Source organism: Colobus angolensis, unplaced genomic scaffold, assembly GCF_000951035.1.
Source record: "Colobus angolensis palliatus isolate OR3802 unplaced genomic scaffold, Cang.pa_1.0 Scaffold3, whole genome shotgun sequence".
In the NCBI taxonomy this organism is placed as follows: domain Eukaryota; kingdom Metazoa; phylum Chordata; class Mammalia; order Primates; family Cercopithecidae; genus Colobus; species Colobus angolensis.
The window spans coordinates 1,495,873-1,514,247 of record NW_012116265.1 but is presented as its reverse complement, the minus strand read 5'-3'; the positions used below and the strand labels follow the sequence as shown (position 1 = coordinate 1,514,247).

At 38.3% G+C, this 18,375-nt stretch overlaps 1 protein-coding gene across 1 annotated transcript in view; it reads right to left on the bottom strand.

Annotated features, from left to right (window-relative positions):
* Positions 1 to 18,375, bottom strand: part of TRIP11 (thyroid hormone receptor interactor 11) — a 72,507-nt gene that overhangs the window by 41,931 nt on the left and 12,201 nt on the right. Inside the window, exons 3-9 of the mRNA XM_011949793.1 lie at positions 15,308 to 15,418; positions 11,580 to 11,858; positions 8,237 to 8,305; positions 5,944 to 6,109; positions 4,472 to 4,834; positions 2,018 to 2,058; positions 1,254 to 1,340 (exon numbers count right to left, since the gene is read on the bottom strand). Of these exons, the coding sequence (XP_011805183.1) occupies positions 1,254 to 1,340; positions 2,018 to 2,058; positions 4,472 to 4,834; positions 5,944 to 6,109; positions 8,237 to 8,305; positions 11,580 to 11,858; positions 15,308 to 15,418 (1,116 nt within the window). The remainder of the gene's footprint in view (positions 1 to 1,253; positions 1,341 to 2,017; positions 2,059 to 4,471; positions 4,835 to 5,943; positions 6,110 to 8,236; positions 8,306 to 11,579; positions 11,859 to 15,307; positions 15,419 to 18,375) is intronic.

Genomic DNA, 18,375 nt, shown 5'->3' with positions numbered 1-18,375 from the left:
CCAGGATGGTCTCAATCTCCTGACCTTGTGATCCGCCCGTCTCGGCCTCCCAAAGTGCTGGGATTACAGGCTTGAGCCACCGCGCCCGGCCAAGATATACAATCATACATGCATAGACGTAGTCCAGAAAGAAACACTAGAAACTGGTAACAGAGACTGTCTCTGGGAAAGAGGCCAAGCCACAGAGGTACAAAAGATACTCTACTTGTACTGTCCGAAGGTTTTCAGTATGTATGTTTTCTGGACACATATATCAGAAAATATGCATCACTTTTTAAAATTAAGAATTTAAATTAAGACACTGGTCTTTAACTTAATAATACTAGCTTACAACTCTTCTATATTTTAAGCACCTGCCTTAGCCAATAAATTTCCCCCAAGTAGTTCAAACATAAAAACTCTTCTAAATACCTTTCCCTTTCAGAATCTTATTCCTTCCTGCTATGAACACATACAATAAAGACCTTCTTTCTACCACTGAAACTGTTGCTCTGTACCCCTATAAAGACCTTCTTTTGCCAGGTGTGGCGGCTCACGCCTATAATCCCAACACTTTGGGAGGCTGAGGTAGGCAGATCACCTGAGGTCGGAGTTCGAGACCAGCCTGACCAACATGGAGAAACCCCATCTCTACTAAAAATACAAAATTAGCTGGGTGTGATGGCTGGCGCCTGTAATCCCAGCTACTCAGGAGGCTGAGGCAGGAGAATCGCTTGAACCCGGGAGGTGGAGGTTGCGGTGAGCCGAGATTGTGCCATTGCACTCCAGCCTGGGCAACAAGAGTGAAACTCCATCTCATAAAAAAAAAAAAAATTAACTTCTTTCTACCACTGAAACTGTCGCTCTGTATGCCTCACCACTAAGATAGTATTGTCCACCAAAACGGACACATTCTGAAGCACATAAGCAGCCTATACAGTTATTACAGTATGCCACTCCAGACCTCCTGACCTACCTGTGTATGCTCCTGCTGTCAGGACATCATCAGAAACCAAAACAGAACCTCCACCTATCTTTTCTGCTTGTTTCTGTGTGCCTACTAGCTTACTTCTAAATATGAACTCAAGCCAGCCACTTATACTCTGAACTTTGCCCAGGTACTTCCACCTAGCCTGACAAGCATCAGTGAGATCAGCTTTATTCTAAGGACTTGAGCTCAATTACTCAACATTCCATTTGGATATCAACTGGCCTTTGGCTGTGAACTACAACACACAACATTTTAATTCTGCCCCCATTTTTATAGCACCAACCTTTTCTTGACTCAGCAATGACTTCTCTTTTTCTAAAACTTCGATATGCATTTTAAGTTTCAGATTGTCTTCAGCAAGACTGTTATCCTACAAAAATATTAAAGCAGTGTTTTCAGGTAACAAGAAATTTCCAGTTTATAAAAAAGCAGGCAATCTACACAATTGTGTGTTTCTATTCAGTATTTCTTTAATGATATGTAATAATTATAAGAATGCAATACTTAGCTGGGCACGGTGGCTGATGCCTGTAACCCCAGCACTTTGGGAAGCTGAGGCAGGCGGATCACAAGGTCAGGAGTTCAAGATCATCCTAACACAGTGAAACCCTGTCTCTACTAAAAATACAAAAAATTAACCGGGCGCGGTGGCACGCTCCTGTCGTCCCAGCTACTTGGGAGGCTGAGGGAGGAGAATCGCTTGACCCCAGGAGGCAGAGGTTGCAGTGAGCCGAGATTGTGACTCCAGCCTGGGTGACAAGCAAAAAGGCTCCGTCTCAAAAATAAATTAAAAAAAAAGAATGCAACACTTATAAGAGTGTGTAAAATGAATGAAACCAGTCATGCATTTTCGACACTCTTACAGAAGACTTCCTTATTATGCTTGAAAAAATTTAAAAATATATTTACAAAATAACTTCTAATTATTAGAAAAAGAAATAACTCTTTGTATCTCTTAAGGAAAATTAAAACTCATTTCGCACTTGGTATAGGATCTGTCTGCTTCCACTGTCTCTATGCACATAACATTTGTCAAAATTAATTTACCTGGTTTAAACTACTCAATCTCATTATTTCATTTTCGGCATCTGTAAAAACAGCAAACGAACCTGACATTAAAATTATTTAGAGTAACCTATTATCTTCAATATTAAACTCAGAAATGTAACCCAATTAAAACAAAGTATGTATCTAAGCACCAATGGCAAAAGCAGTAACAGTTCTGAGTGAAACACGTATTTGTATTCCTGTTTTGTCATATCAAATAAATCATAATGTAAATGCCAGTTGAAAACCACATTAAAATCCAATTCTATGGTTAAGTATAAGAAAAAATTAAAATTGTATTGTGGATGAGTCGTAAGTTATTGCCTTGATAAAAATGCTAATGACAACCAAGTTTCAACATGAATTGATTAGTTTGAGAAGCAGGAAATAGTACATGGTTTAAGATTGGAGGAAAACAATTTAAAAGTAATATTTTATTATATATATTTATACCACCACAATACCATAATCTCTCAATTATCTAACGTGATTTAGATGTGAATGCTGAGAAAAAGACCATTCAATCTGTTATTACAGACAGATCCATAAATAGAAGAGATACACAAAAAAACATAGCTGAAATCATTGATTTGACATTCACTCAGGAAATATTTAGCATTTACTATGAGGCCATGTGCTAGACAAAAAGCTGGAAAAACTTAGCCTTTGCTCTCGAAGAGCTGACAACTTAGGAAGAAAAATTAGTAAGCACAGGATTATAACATAGTGTGACAGAGCAAGCACGGGATGCTACGAGAACAAACAGGGTAAACACCTAATCCAGACTAGGAGGAGCAAATAGGGCCAAGAAGTGGCAGTGCTGGGTACTTCTCAGTGGAGGTTAATACCTGCACTGAATCAATATACTGAGAGTCGGCTAAAAGACCCATAGAGACACCCCACACAGAGAAAGCAGAAAATGCAAGGGTAACAGAGTGAAGAGGCAACACTGTTCGTTTAAGGAGCTATAGAAAATTCAATATGGCTTGAGTTTAGAATGCAGGAGCGTGGGAATACTTGAAACTGAAGAGGTAGGCAGGAACTAGATCATGAGAGACATTATCACGTCTAAGAAATTTAAACATCATCCCGAAGTTCACAGGGAGCTGTAAAGTACTAAAAGCAGGGGAGTAACCTGCTTTGCAGTTCTGACAAATTATTCTGGCTGCAGAATGAAAAAAAATAGATTGAAGGAATCGTGGAGAACAGAGAATTTTAAAAGCTAACTCTTCAGCTGGGGGCAGTGGCTCATGCCTATAATCCCAGCACTTTGGGTGACGGACGTGGGTGGATCATAAGGTCAAGAGATCAAGACCATCCTGGCCAACATGGTGAAACCCCATCTCTACAAAAAATACAAAAATTAGCAGGGCATGGTGGCACATGCCTGTAGTTCCAGCTACTTGGGAGGCTGAGGGAGGAGAATCACTTGAACCCAGGAGGTGGAGGTTGCAGTGAACCGAGATCATGCCACTGCACTCCAGCCTGAGCTACAGAGCGAGACTCCGTCTCAAAAAAAACAACAAAAAAAAGCTAACTCTTCAACATCTACTATCGGCTAGACACTAACCTAAAGAGTGGCAGATAGTAACTCATATAATCCTCATTACTAAAACTGCAAGGAAGATACCATTATTATCCCAACCCTATAGATGAAATAACCAACGCATAGAGATGTTAACCTGTCCAACATCAGCTAATTAGTGATAGAGCTCGATTCCAACCCAGTCATGTCCTTAACCATTATGCTGTTCTGCTCCATTCAGAGAGCTGCCATAGTTAACATAGGCAAAAAGCAATTATGACTGGCTGAAGTAATTCTGTGGAAATGGAAATAGAAAAAAGAGGAAGGACTAAGGCAGTGGGTTTTTCAGGCAAATAAACTCATCTGGATTACCCAATATGATAAATAAGTAAATGTATTATTCTTACATAAGTAAATTTATTTTTTAAATAAGTAAACATTTTTTAAAACATAAGTACAATTACTTTAAAATGTATTTTATTTACTGGTGTTTGGCCTATTTCATTTAGTACTAATTTTTTGTAACACAGAATACTGGTATAGTAACTAAATATCATCATGAGCATAGAAAATGGTGGAAGACCTATGGCTCTAAGCACTCAGGGCTTTGCTTGGTTATAGGAGATCATTTCAAACAGGTAACAACTGACTTTGAAGAAGAAAGGCTGTATTCCCTAACTGGAGGATGTGGGCTGTGATGAGTTACAGAAAGTATAGCAATACTTAATCCTTTTTAACAGGACATTCCTATTTGCAATCTATTAACTCTTACACTGAATCCAAACCACACAATTCTACCCAAATGATATACAGTCATTCCCAGGAATATGCCATTTCCACTAAGCATTCAGTTAGTGAAGCATCTGTCGCTAAAAACAACTACTATGCAATGAAACAGCAATCTGAAATAAGTTCCAAAGACTGTATACCAGACAGTGCTTGTTGTAGTCTGAACACTTCTTCCACTGATGCACTCTGGGCAAGAATTCTTTCCTTTTCTGTCACAGTATCACTTTGCTTCACAGCAGAAGGCTGCAATTTACTACATTCCAATTTCAAGTTTTCACATTCTTCCATTATTTGTCTCTTTTCCACATTTAGCTGTTCTTGTTCTCTCCTCAAAGTATCTCTGTCATTTTCTGCAGAAAATAATTTTTTATTTGTATCTTTTATTTTATCCTCAAGTTCTTCCATTTTTTTGGTAGACTCCACTTTTTCTGTTTGTAGAACTTGAATAGTTTTTTGCATCTCATAAATTTTAGAGAGATCAGTTTCTACAACTCCAGAGACACCTAAAACATAAACACAAAACAAGGACATCAAATGTCAAGTACCAAGAAATAAACGGCTTGCTATATACAACTAAGAGATTTAAGACAGTTCAGAATTTGGAAAGCTTAAAAGTTAAATTACTATAATAAACTAAGTGTTTTAAAATAAATAAGTTGGGGGAAAATCTTTGAATCGACTACATAAAGGCCTATGTCTCTTAGTTTGAAAGAAAGTGACAATATCTCTAATCATTTATTACCAAAGTATTATCACCAAATAATGCAAAGAAATCTATAAATTATAACTATTTACCACAAAGGCAAAAAGGACGTTTCCATTTTCACAGAAATTTTTTTTTTTTTTGAGATAGAGTCTCACTTTGTTGCCCAGGCTGGAGGGCAGTGGTGCCATCTCAGCTCAATGCAACCTCTGCCTCCTGGGCTCAAGTGATCCTCCCACCTCACCCTCCTGAGTAGCTGGGACCACAGGTGAGCACCACTACGTCTGCTAATTTTTGTATTTTTAGTAGATACGGGGTTTCACCACGTTGGCCAGGCTGGTCTCAAACTCCTGGCCTCAAGTGATCCACACACCTTGGCTTCCCATAATGCTGGGGTTATAGCCATAAGCCACCATTCTCAGCCACAGAATCTTAAAAGTAGAGGTGCCATTACAAATTTCTGGCAGATAAGCAGAACTAGTCATTTACTCTTCTTTATAACTTAGTGCAAGTTTACAGCACTGTCCTGGTCTTAGAATGCTAGGTCTATCATTTAATTATGTCATCTAATATGTTAAATTAATACAACTATCAACTGGCCAGGCGCAGTGGCTCATGCCTGTAATCCTAGCACTTTGGGAGGCTGAGGCAGGTGGACCACCCGAGGTCAGGAGTTTGAGAACAGCCTGGCCAACACGGCGAAACCCTATCTCTACTAAAAATACAAAAATTAGCTGGGCGTGGTGGTGGGCGCCTGTAATCCCAGCTACTCGGGAGGCTGAGGCAGGAGAATCACTTGAACCTGGGGGGCGGAGGTTGCAGTGAGCAGAGATCGCGCCAGTGCACTCCAGCCTGGGCAACAGAGGGAGACTCCATCTCAAAAAAAAAGAAAGAAAGAAAACTAATAACCTTGTTGTAACAGATTTTCAAGTTCTTCAATTCGTTCTTCATAGTCACTTAATTCTTCTCGATGTCGTCGACTCATTTCTGTCAATTTCTGTTGGTGTGCATTCTGCAGTACTGACATTTCATGTTGATGGTCATCAATTTCCTGACTTCGGTTCTGTTTTAGTTCCTTAAAAAATAAAAACAAAGTTATTCACATTTATAATCAATAAATTTATATAAGCTATATATTTAACTGTTGTCCAAAAGTCTGCGTTATTAAAAAGAATTCTCAGAACATGTTAAGGCTGAAAAGAATTTAAACACAGACCCAAAATTAGGACAATTCTGAACAACTTCACCCTTTCCTTTCCTAGATCTCAAAAACAGTTTTTCTACTTCTAATGAGGGAACATCAGCAAGAAAAGGCTGAAACAAATGATGAGTAAAAATGTCTTTTCCTTAATATCTGTGACCATGAACTTCTCCTTTTCCTAATGACACATTCCACCAATACCAGTGTCACCCCTCTGACCAATCTGTACCTGCTGTTCCACTACTTCCACCCTCTCACTCAGCCTTTCCTTTCACCAGGAAAGGAACTCCCAAACTGTCAACCTGGCGCCTTCCTACCCAAGTTGAGCCCACTGTGTCTCTCACAGGAACCTGGATCTCGAGCTGAGTCCATCAACTAGGGAAACTGGTTTGACGGGAAGCACCAGGACAGGTGCCCTCTCAAGAGTCTGTCCACTGGGTCCCCCCACCCAGATCCCTAACACTCTTCCCACTCCTATCCACCATGAGGCCAAAGTATTCAACTCCTTCTTCAATCCTGCGGATGGACTACTGTCGGTTCTTCCAGTAAATCCTCTTTTGCTTTGCTTGGCCAGAGATGGTTTTTTTTGCTTGTAACCAAAAATCCTAATCTATGGAAAAATTGATGCTCTTATGGAAAAAAAAAAAAAATCCTAATCTATAAATTAACTTCTTACTTAAGTGCCAGTACTGGGCTAAGAGCTTTACATTTAAACCTCAAAACAATCCTACAAGATAGGTATTATGACAGTCTCTATTAATAATAAAACAGAAGTAACTTGCCCAAAGTTAGCATAGCATGTAAATAATACAGCCAGGATTCAAACACAGGTCTGATCTGGATTCTGTCCACTCTAGTATTGGAATAATAATGAACCCAAAACTAAAATTCTATATCTGACAATAATTTTAACAATAAAAATAATTCACTGCCACAATAATATATGCAACTAAGACTTTTCTTTAAAGAAATAATAATTGGCCAGGTGTGGTGGCTCACGCCTGTAATCTCAGCACTTTGGGAGGCTGAGGCGGGTGGATCACGAGGTCAGGAGATCGAGACCATCCTGGCTAACACAGTGAAACTCTATCTCTATTAAAAATACAAAAAATTAGCCAGGTGTGGTGGCGGGCCCCTATAGTCCCAGCTACTTGGGAGACTGAGGTCGGAGAATGGCGTGAATCCAGGAGGCGGAGCTTGCAGTGAGCTGAGATTGCACCACTGCCCTGCACTCCAGCCTGGGCAACACAGCGAGACTCTGTCTCAAAAAAAAAAAAAAAAAGAAATAATAAATGACACGAATTAGCAAAATTCTAGTGTTAAGGTAAAATAAGTATTTCCAATGCATGATATTAGTATTTTATTTTGTCCATGTCCTTTAACCCTAAACCTTGAAACTTCAGCAAGCCTGCAATTATGTTTTAATAAAGACAGTTTTACAAGATACAATAGAGTATAGAGACTTACGAAAGATAAGCTCCGAAATAAATGTTCAAAACCAAATGATTCTGGAAAGGCAGAGATTTTTATACACTTTACTTGCCATAAATAATAAAGAAGATCAACAAAATTTTAAAAAAATGGGCCAGGCCCATTGGCTCATGCCTGGAATCCCAGTTTTGGGAGGCCGAAGCAGGAGGATGGCTTGAGGCTAGAAGTTTGAGACCAGCCTGGGCACCATTAGCAAGCCCCACCTATACAAAAAAATCAGAAAAAAATTAGCCAGGCATGGTGGCATGTGTGCCTGTAGTCCCAGTTACATGGGAAGCTAAGGCAGGAGGATCACCTGAACCCAGGAGTATGAGGCTTAGTGACCTGATCATGCCACTGCACTCCAGTCGGGGTGATACAGTGAGACCCTCTCTCTAAAAGAAAAAGAAGTATCATAATCTGTATAATGATAATGACTTTTATAACTGAGACCTTTACTAATTCAGGCCTATGCTTTTATAAGCAGATTTAGATGCATAACTCCCACCATCAATCAACAATTTGACTTACCTTAATGATATTTTGTAGTTTACATATTTCACTTTGATCAGAGTTATGTGTTCCTTGTGCTTTGGAAGCCTAGATCAGAAAAAGAGAATTAGTAAATAATTATACTGATTTTCTTGTCACCAGAAAGCCACAAACTAACTTCATTATAAGATAGTTTTTTAAAAAGGGGGATTTTCACAGATTCTGATTAAAGAATAGTGAATAATATACAATAAATAAAAGATGTCATATTTAAGAATTTATTAACTAATGGGGGGACAACAATTTTACAAAATAAGTTAAGGTGGAAAAATTTATAGAATATTTTACTTAGCTTGACAAAATGTAAGGTAAAGATAATTGAGCAGCTTTCTAAAAGGAAATTTCTTTTTTCTTTCTTTATAGTTTGAGACAGGGTCTTTCTCTGTCACTCAGGCTAGAATGCAGTGGTGTGATCATGGCTCACTGCAGCCTCCACCTCCTGGGTTCAAGCAATCCTCCCACCTCAGCCTTCCAAGTAGCTGGGGCTACAAGCACATGCCAGCATTCCTAGCTAATTTCTTTTTTGTAGAGACAGGGTCTCACTATGTTGCACAGACTGGTCTTGAGCTCCTGGCTGCAAGCAGTCCTCCTGCCTTGGCCTCCCAAAGTGCTGGGATTAGACATGAACCACCATGCCTGGCAAAATCAAATGATTTTACTCAGAAGATCTCTACTCAATAGAGAATAATCTTTGTTTTAACAAATAAATAAAACAACTTTTGGATTCTTCTCATTCAAAGCTGTATGTTGTTCATTTATCTTTATTAATATTACTATATAGCATCTTAATGAACCAAAAGCTACTCTAGGACTGAAAGAAAGAATCAAGTATAATAGAAAAAATACAGAATTTAGTCAAAACACGTGTGTTTGAATCATAACCACTGTGGCAATGGATGGTATGACTTAAACTTTTAGTTTCTTAGGGCTGAGCGCGGTGGCTCACACCTGTAATCCCAACACTTTGGGAGACCAAGGTGGGTGGATCATGAAGGGAAGAGATCAAGACCATCCTGGCCAACACAGTGAAATCCTGTCTCTACTAAAAATACAAAAAAAAATTAGCTGGGAGTGGTGGCGGGCGCCTGTAGTCCTAGCTACTTGGGAGGCTGAGGCAGGAGAATCGCTTGAACCTAGGAAGCAGAGGTTGCAGTGAGACGAGATCGTGCCACTGCACTCCAACCTGGCGACAGAGCGAGACTCCATCTCAAAACAAAAACAAAAACAAAAAACCCTTTCCATTTCCTTATCTATAAACTACAGGTAATAAATACATCTCATAGTTATTAACATAATAATCTATTGGGATAATACATATGGAAGCATCTTATAAACTGTACTGCAAATGTTAATTTTATTATGTCTTGCTAGAAAATTAAGTCCTCTGAAAGGTCCCAAGTACGCCTTTTTTACCTTTATAGTCGAGTACAGGTCTGTCATGGAGTAGGCACTTAAGATATATTGAAGTGAACACACCAAAAACCATTCTCTTCCCTATGAAATCTTACCCTAAGCAATGTTTCTTAAAATGTGTTCCTCAGGTTATCAGAATCACCAGGGCTATTTGTTTAAATACAGTTTAAGGCCCTAAAACTGGCTAACAAATTGGTATCTCTGAAGGTACTACAGCAGATCTCCAATACTGCCAAGTTCCCCAGGTCATTTCTTATACATACAAAGTTTAAGAACTCCTGCTTTTTGGAGATACGATGGACAAACAGATCATCCTCTCTAAGGCTTATTTGGGGTACTGAGAATGTCTAGCAACTTGTGAAAGAAGGAGATAATTTTAATTGGGCGTGGTGGTGGGCGCCTGTAATCCCAGCTACTCAGGAGGCTGAGGCAGGAGAATTGCTTGAACCCGAGAGGCAGTTCGGGTTCAGTGCAGTGAGCCGAGATGGTGCCACTGCATTCCAGCCTGGGCAACAGACTGAGACTCTGTCTCAAAGAAAAACAAAAAACAAAAAAGAAAGAACAAGAAAAGATTCCAAAATTCAAAATCTGAAACACTTCTAGTCTCAAGCATTTTGGATAAGAGATATTCACCCTGTATAAAATCTAATATGTAAGACAAAAAAGGGCTCCTTGGAAGAAAGTTTACAGCCCCAAATAACAAAGAATTAATTTCTAGTGCATGAGAACAAGACAAAATAGTTTATCATATTTTATAATATCAATTGCCAGATTTTCATTTTACATGTAACTAGAGCTAACAGAAACCTCAGACAACATCTAAGCAAGTGGTTTCAAACATAGTGCCTCGGAGTCCTGGTGTTTCCACCAGAGGAGTCTCAGGGACTCCAGAAGATAAGGTTCTTGGTTCAACCACAGCAACTCAATTTTTTTTCCTCTCATAATGTTTTATTAAAAAAAAGAAAAAAAGGATCTGTTGCTTTAATTTTTTAAAAAATTTTTTTCCAAATAGTGTACAGAAAGGGAAACTGAGACTGGGAGAGAAAGATGACATGACCAAAATCAATTAGAAAGGCACTGGCAGAGGCCAGGCGCAGTAGCTCACGCCTGTAATCCCAGCACTTGGGAGGCCGAGGCGGGCGGATCACGAGGATCATAAGGTCAGGAGTTCAAGAACAGCCTGACCAACATAGTGAAACCCCATCTCTACTAAAAATACAAAAATTAGCCAGGCATCTAAAAATACAAAAATTAGCCAGGCATGGTGGCACGCACCTGTAATCCCAGCTACTTGGGAGGCTGAGACGGGAGAATCATTTGAACCCAGGAGGCGGAGGTTGCAGTGAGCCAATGCTGTGCCACTGTATTCCAGCCTGGGTGACAGAGTAAGACTCTGTCTCAAAAAAAAAAAAAAGAAAGAAAGAAAGTCACTGGCAGAGGCCAGGCGCAGTGGCTCACACCTGTTATTCCAACACTTTAGGAGGCTGAGGTGGGAAGATCACCTGAGGTCAGGAGTTTGAGACTAGCCTGGCCAAAATGGTGAAACCCTGTCTCTACTAAAGATAAAAAAACTAGGCATAGTGGTGTGCGCCTGTAATCCCACCTACCCAGGAGGCTGAGGCAGGAGAATCGCTGGAACCCAGGAGGTAAAGGCTGCAGTGAGCCAAGATCGTGCCACAAGATCAGTCTCTAGCCTGGGAGACAGAGCAAGATTCTGTCTCAAAAAAAAAATAATAATAAAAAAATAAAAACACACACAAAAAGAAAGTCACTGACGGAATTAGAATACAGGTTTTCTATTTCCTAGTCCAGGGTTCTTTCTGATATCAAAAGCTCTACATACAGCTTTTTATATTACACCTGTAATTTTACTCAAAGTTTTCAAAAACTCTAAAAAATTTTTATCTACCTGCGCAATACGCCTCCAATGGCCAACTTCAGACTCAAGTCTTGAAACTTCATTTGAGAGTCGGTTTATTTCTTGTTGGGACGAAATTATATCACCAAAGTCCATGTCATCGTCATGGAAAGCTGAAGGATGATGACTAATCCCGTAAGCGAATGAAGACGATGCAGTGGTTGCTGGTACACCACCAACTCCTGAAGGTACTGACTGAGCAGCTGACTGCAATTTCAGCAACTGATCCTGGAGTGCAATCTGTCTGGCTTTAAGATGGCTGATTTCTACCTATATATTTATAATCCATGTTTTAGAAAAGGTACTTTAAAACAATCATATTGACCTTTCATAGATTTGTATTAAAAGACACAATACAATAATTTAAGATTATCCAATGATGGTCCCCTATTAACTGAATCTAAGTCTTAGATAACATTCTAACCATAACATTTTTATTTAAAACACACTCACAATTAAGGCATAAATAATGTTACAAATAGTAGAAATATCAGAATTTTGTATGTTAATAAAGGAATGAATTTCTCAGTTAAACATGGGTTTGCTATCTTCTCTGTATGGAGTAGTATAGGCAATTTCTTAGGGTTCTGTTTGTGATTACCAAATCTTAAATGATGGGAAAATGAAAGCTGTGTCAGTCTATGCACTGGAAATTTTCTTAGAATATCTTCTGTTACAAGAGTGTTGTGTAACTGATTATGGCTGGATGTAGGCTTAAAATGCACCATGAATCAGAGGTAACTTTGTACTGGCCTGCACAGCACAGCTGGAAGAATGCTTTGATTTATAAATCCAATCTTTTCAGATAAGAAAACAGTGAAACAGTGAGCCCATGATTATTAGCCCATGAATCTTAAAAAGAAATAATATACTGAAAGAGGTCTTGGCTCTAGCTTTGGCAAAGAGAAGCCAGTGAAAATCTGACCTGTTTAGGAAGAGAACAGTATACAAGTTCTGAAATTACCAGCAGAGTTTTGACTGAAGGCAGGTAAGTCTTAGTGCAAAAGAAATTATAAACACAGGGCCTACCAAAATGCCAAATCCATTCTTATAAAAGATTATCCAAAACACAAAATCAAACAATATAGACAGAACTGAAATAAGCTTTCTGTAAAGTAGTCAAAGTAGTCCAGAAGACACTGCCACAACTGAGGAAAATTTGATATTGGGAAGACAGTCAACAAGTAAGGTATTTCTATATGCATAAAGTTAAGTAAGTAGACAAAAACCAAACACATTTATGTCATATGCCATAACAAACAAGTTTTTCATATTGGAGCCCCTTCTCGAATGGAAATCTATAGTAGTGTGCAAATTTCATTCATTTTCCCACAAATGACATGAGATAAATTACATCTTGGAGAACACGAACATCACAATGAGGCCCACACATGGATTCAGGAAATAACAGATCTATATAATCATATCTTTCATCCTTGTAAAAAGTACTAAAATCCACATCTTTTTCAAATGTAGCTATGGTATTTAAAAAGCTATCATTGCATGATATTTATATCAACTTGTACAGTTATACAAGTGCAAGCTGTAATAACAGATGCTTCCAAACCTAAATGCTTAATGTGCCCTCTATCATCGATAGTTAAGTAGAAAATACCAAAATTTCCCCACACCAGTGTTTTCCACTGAGGTAAGCATCAGAATCACCTATGGACCTTTTGAAAATGACCAATACAGGTTGAATATCCTTATCCGAATGCTTGGGACTAGAATCGTTTCACATTTCAGGTATTTTCCAATTTGAGAACATTCTCATAAATATAATGAGATATCCTGGGGATGGGGCCCACGTCTAAACACAAAATTGATTTATGTTTCACATACACCTTATACCCACAGGTATGTGTGAAAGTAATTTTATAAATTGCTTTTAACAATTTTGTGCATAAAACAAAGCTTGTGTCCAGTACTTATGTGTGGAATTTTCCACTTGTGGCATCACACTGGTACTGAAAGTGTTGGATTTTGGAGCATTTCGAACTTTGGCAGGAATGCTCAACCTGTACCAGGGCCTCTTTTCAATACACTAAGTTAGAATCTCCTAGGTGGTGTAAACATGTATATGCTTTTAAAGTGTCATAATGATACAGCCGTAAACCCCTGGGTAGGAGGAACTACTGTTCTATCATAATGTTTACAACTCAACGCTACTCAAAATGTGGTCCACGGATGAATGCAGTGAATGTTCACTACCAGTTCAGAGCACGTATAGCAATGTGAAGAGTAAGATTTAAGACTTTTAAAGCAATTTGATAGTAATTTTATATCTATTGAATCTTTTTTTTTTTTTTTTTTGAGATGGAGTCTTGCTCTGTCACCCAGGCTAGAGTGCAGTGCGCCATCTCAGCTCACTGCAACCACCACCTCCCAGGTTCAAGCAATTCTTCTGTCTCAGCCTCTAGAGTAGCTGAGGCTACAGGCATATGCCACCACGCCCGGCTAATGTTTGTATTATTAGTAGAGACAGGGAATCGAGAAAAATAAAAAAGTAGGTTTGTAACTTTACTTTGAACTTGTGGACAAGCACGGTAGCTCGCTAATCTCAGCACTTTAGGAGGCCAAGGCGGGCAGATCACCTGAGGTCAGGAGTTTGAGACCAGCCTGGCCGACGTGGTGAAACCCTATCTCTAATAAAAATTCAAAAATTAGCCAGGCGGGGTAGTGCATGCTTGTAATCCCAGCTACTCCGGAGGCTGAGGCACGAGAACTGCTTGAACCAGGATGCAGAGGTTGCAGTGAGCCGAGATCGCACCACTGCACTTTAGCCTGGGTGACACAGCAAGATTCTGTCTCATTAAAAAAAAAAAATTATTTGAACTTGCAACTTTGCTTTTTTTAGTATTCACTTTATTTTTATAGTAATTCATTTTTTATTGTATTTTATGAAATTATCACTTTGCAACAAATTGGAAATATAAGCACTACTTTCAAAACCTATGTATATCTTTAACGTGCTATACTTTTATCTTTCATCTTAGTATGTCACTAAAGGAACTAGAAAGCATGACACCTAAATCTTAAAAACCTAAATATAAAGTTATGGTAGAAATGAACATTTAGTCAACAAACTAAAAAACATCCAAATGATCTGGATAATAAAACAGGAAACAGGTCAATTCAATGTATTTATTCGGGGCCACTCACGTACTAAACACTAAGGAGAATTCAGTAACAGCACAACACATGAGGACCCAGACTGTATTTTAAGGATTCAGAGTAACATTAAATTATATAATATCTACTACCAGCACTGTAAAGCAAAGATAAATCAATTCCAAAGCAGCCATTTCAAACTAAAAAAACCCAAAAACATTTATAAAGCAATTATACATAAATTATATTTAATATTGTTTTTCCATGGAAAATCAAGCACATGCCAATACAACAAACATTAGGCTTCATAAAATCAGAAATTATAAGCAACAGATGCCTAAAGATATTTTATACAAAAACTTTTTCTTCTTTTGGAAAGAAAAAATTATACTTCACACAGGTTGGTTTATATAATGTAAACTTAATAGAAAACCTTATAAAGTTCTTATTAAATAAGGGATATCAAACTGAGTCGAAAATTATTAAATTCATCACTTTTTCAATATTTTTTGTAGATCTGAATACACCTCGATTTATATTCTAACTCTAAAAACATACCTAAATACATTACAGTGAAGTATGTATGAAGTAACTGTGATCACATTTACCTCTTTTTGTTGAAGTTGATTTCGATAACTTGCAGATTGCTGCTTTATTTGAATCTCTGATGCTTCATGTTTCTCTTCTAGATCAGTACAAAGTTTCTTAAGCCTTTCATTCTAGAAAAAAAAAAGTATTTTCAACAAAAAGACTGCAAGTAAAACATGTAATTAGTTTTGTGCATGGCATTATGAAAAACGTACTGCTTCCCCCCAAAACAATGTCAAATATAAAAGGTCTCGGACAGAATTCTGGACTTCAAAATATGCTTTTAAATTAAAGTTAAAAATGCACTGACCAGCCAGGCATGATGCCTCACGCCTGCAATCCCAGCACTTTGGGAGGCCAAGGCAGGGAGATCACGAGGTCAGGAGATCGAGACCATCCTGGCCAACATGGTGAAATCCCCATTTTTACTAAAATACCAAAAAAAATTAGCCGGGCATGGTAGTGCGTGCCTATAATCCCAGCTACTCAGGAGGCTGAGGCAGGGGAATTGCCTGAACCTGGGAGGCAGAGGTTGCAGTGAACCGAGATCATGCACTGCCTTCTAGCCTGGTGACAAAGCGAGACTCCGTCTCAAAAAAAAAAAAAAAAAAAAAAAAATACACTGACCATGTTTATATAGAATATGCATAACTCTAAACCAAACAGTGAAATAGTAACATTTTGCTCAGATTGATTTTCTGTCAAGAAAAGGCCACTAATCAATGTTCCCCATCTTTGTCTACCCAGTTCTAGCAAACAGTAGTCAATACATATCTAGTAAACACATGGATTACACGTTTGAGTTTTTGTTTTCTCCCCAAACAGAACTTTTTTAAAAAGAAATCCTTCTGGGTGAAGTACAGGGAGGAGCTAAAATCTCACATCCTTTGCTTGTCTTTCAGAGTCCCTGAAGGACCTCTGAAAAATCTAATTTGAAAACCACTATTAGAACTGCTTGAAAAAAGTTCAAAGTATACAAAATAGCCTAATTCAACGAATCTAGACATCACACACTGTCTTCTAAGATGCTGAAAAACACGAAAAAAATTACTCAAATTGTATGTACCTAAATATTTAATTATCTTAACCTATTATCATTCCTTATTTGAATGAAATAATAAGAACATAATGGGGCATGAGAAATGGACACTAAAACTATCTACAAAAAAGAATTTACAAATCATTGCAGATAACAATTTACTAAGCATTCTACTAATATACCCACAAACACTGTTTAACAACAATGAATGAGAAAAAGGAGACTGATGGTGAGAAAGAAAGCTCTTGCTAAAAGGTGAAGACTTTTTCACTTTGGGGATGTCATTTGTTTTCTTCTTAGATTTTAGGAACTTCTGATGTCAACAGATGTAAAAACAATGATCCAGGAAGATTACATAAATTCGCAGAGAAAATCAATGGAATAATCAAAGGAATAATTACAAAATCCACAAATCCTAGTTTGGGACTCTATCCCCAGAAATCTAACACAGACCTTAATTATCCTGAAGAACTAGTAGTAAGAAACAGGACCAATGGTCACAACAGCTGATTACCTTCTATTCTATTGGCTGCTTTTGCATGATTTTCTGTAAGCTGTTAATAAGAAAAACACCATACATAACTTAGCAATAGAATATACTGAAGTCAAACCCTGGTTATAAAAGATCACTTCAGGTTTTTTTTTCACACAAAAATACCTAAGGCTATTTATTTAACTCTGATCAACAAACAGAACTTTAAAACTTTGAATATGGTCAATATCTACTTAGTTGTCTGCCCTCATCTCCATAGCCATATGAGAGTCAGAAAGATTGAGAAAAGGCCAGGCACGGTGGCTCATGCCTGTAATCTTAGCACTCTGGGAGGCTGAGGCAGGAGGATCCCTTGAGCCCAGGCGTTCAAGACCAGCCTGGGCAACATAAGGAACAAAAACTACAAATAGAAAAATTAGCTGGGTGTGTTGGCTTGCACCCATAGTCCCAGCTACTCAGGAGGCTGATGAGGGAAGACTGCTTGAGCCTGAGAGGTCATGGCTGCGGGAAGCCACGATCACACCACTGCACTCCAACTTGGGTGACAGAGCAAGACCCTGTCTCAAAAGAAAAAGAAAGGCTAAGAGAGCAAATGAAGGACAGTTTCTCTTCATGTGGCTGAATCCATAAAATATGAAGAGAGTTGCCAGAGATAATATTTTCTATTATATGGAATATGGAACAGAGGGGGCTGGTCTAAAAGGAGAAAAGAATAAATGCATGGAAAGAAGACAAGAGAGTACAAATGAAAAGAGAGACAGACTCCTGATGGCCTCCAGTTCTAGCTGCAATCCCTCTAAACTCTGACTACATTTCTGCTGTTGAAGTCCATAGGACACTCATATCTTAAAATATTCTGTCCTACTTAATCCTTGGTTATACCATTAGGGTCCACAGAAATCAACTTAATTTCTTTTTTAGGCAGTCCTAACTATTTGTAAAACTTATTCTTTCTGAGACATCTACCAACAAAGAGAAAATTTACCTATTTTTAAAAATAGAATAAAACATTCTATCTTACAATTACCATAAGGGTACCGTGGATCCTTTTATAAATCTAACAAAAATCATGGGATCATAATCAACTTGTATTTTCTGTATCTTAAAACATTTTTCTCTTTTACTATCACGGCAATTTAAAAAAAACATTTAAAAACTTATTCCCAACTATTTAAAAAATGACAATAAGAAAACGGAAAACCTATGAAATCACCTAGGAGAATGACGCAATGGTAAAATAACCAGTTTTCTGACTGCATTGCCCAAAGTATTACATCTTTTTTTTTTTTTTTGAGACAGAGTCTCACTCTGTCGGTCACCCAGGCTGGAATGTACTGGCACAATCTCGGCTCACTGCAACCGGGCTGGAATGTAGTGGCACAATCTCGGCTCACTGCAACCTCCACCTCCCAGGTTCAAGCAATTCTCCTGCCTCGGCCTCCTGAATAGCTGGGATTACAGGCACGCACCACCACGCCTGGCTAACTTTTGTATTTTTTGTAGAGATGGGGTTTCACCATGTTGGTCAGGCTGGTCTCCAACTCTTGACCTCGTGA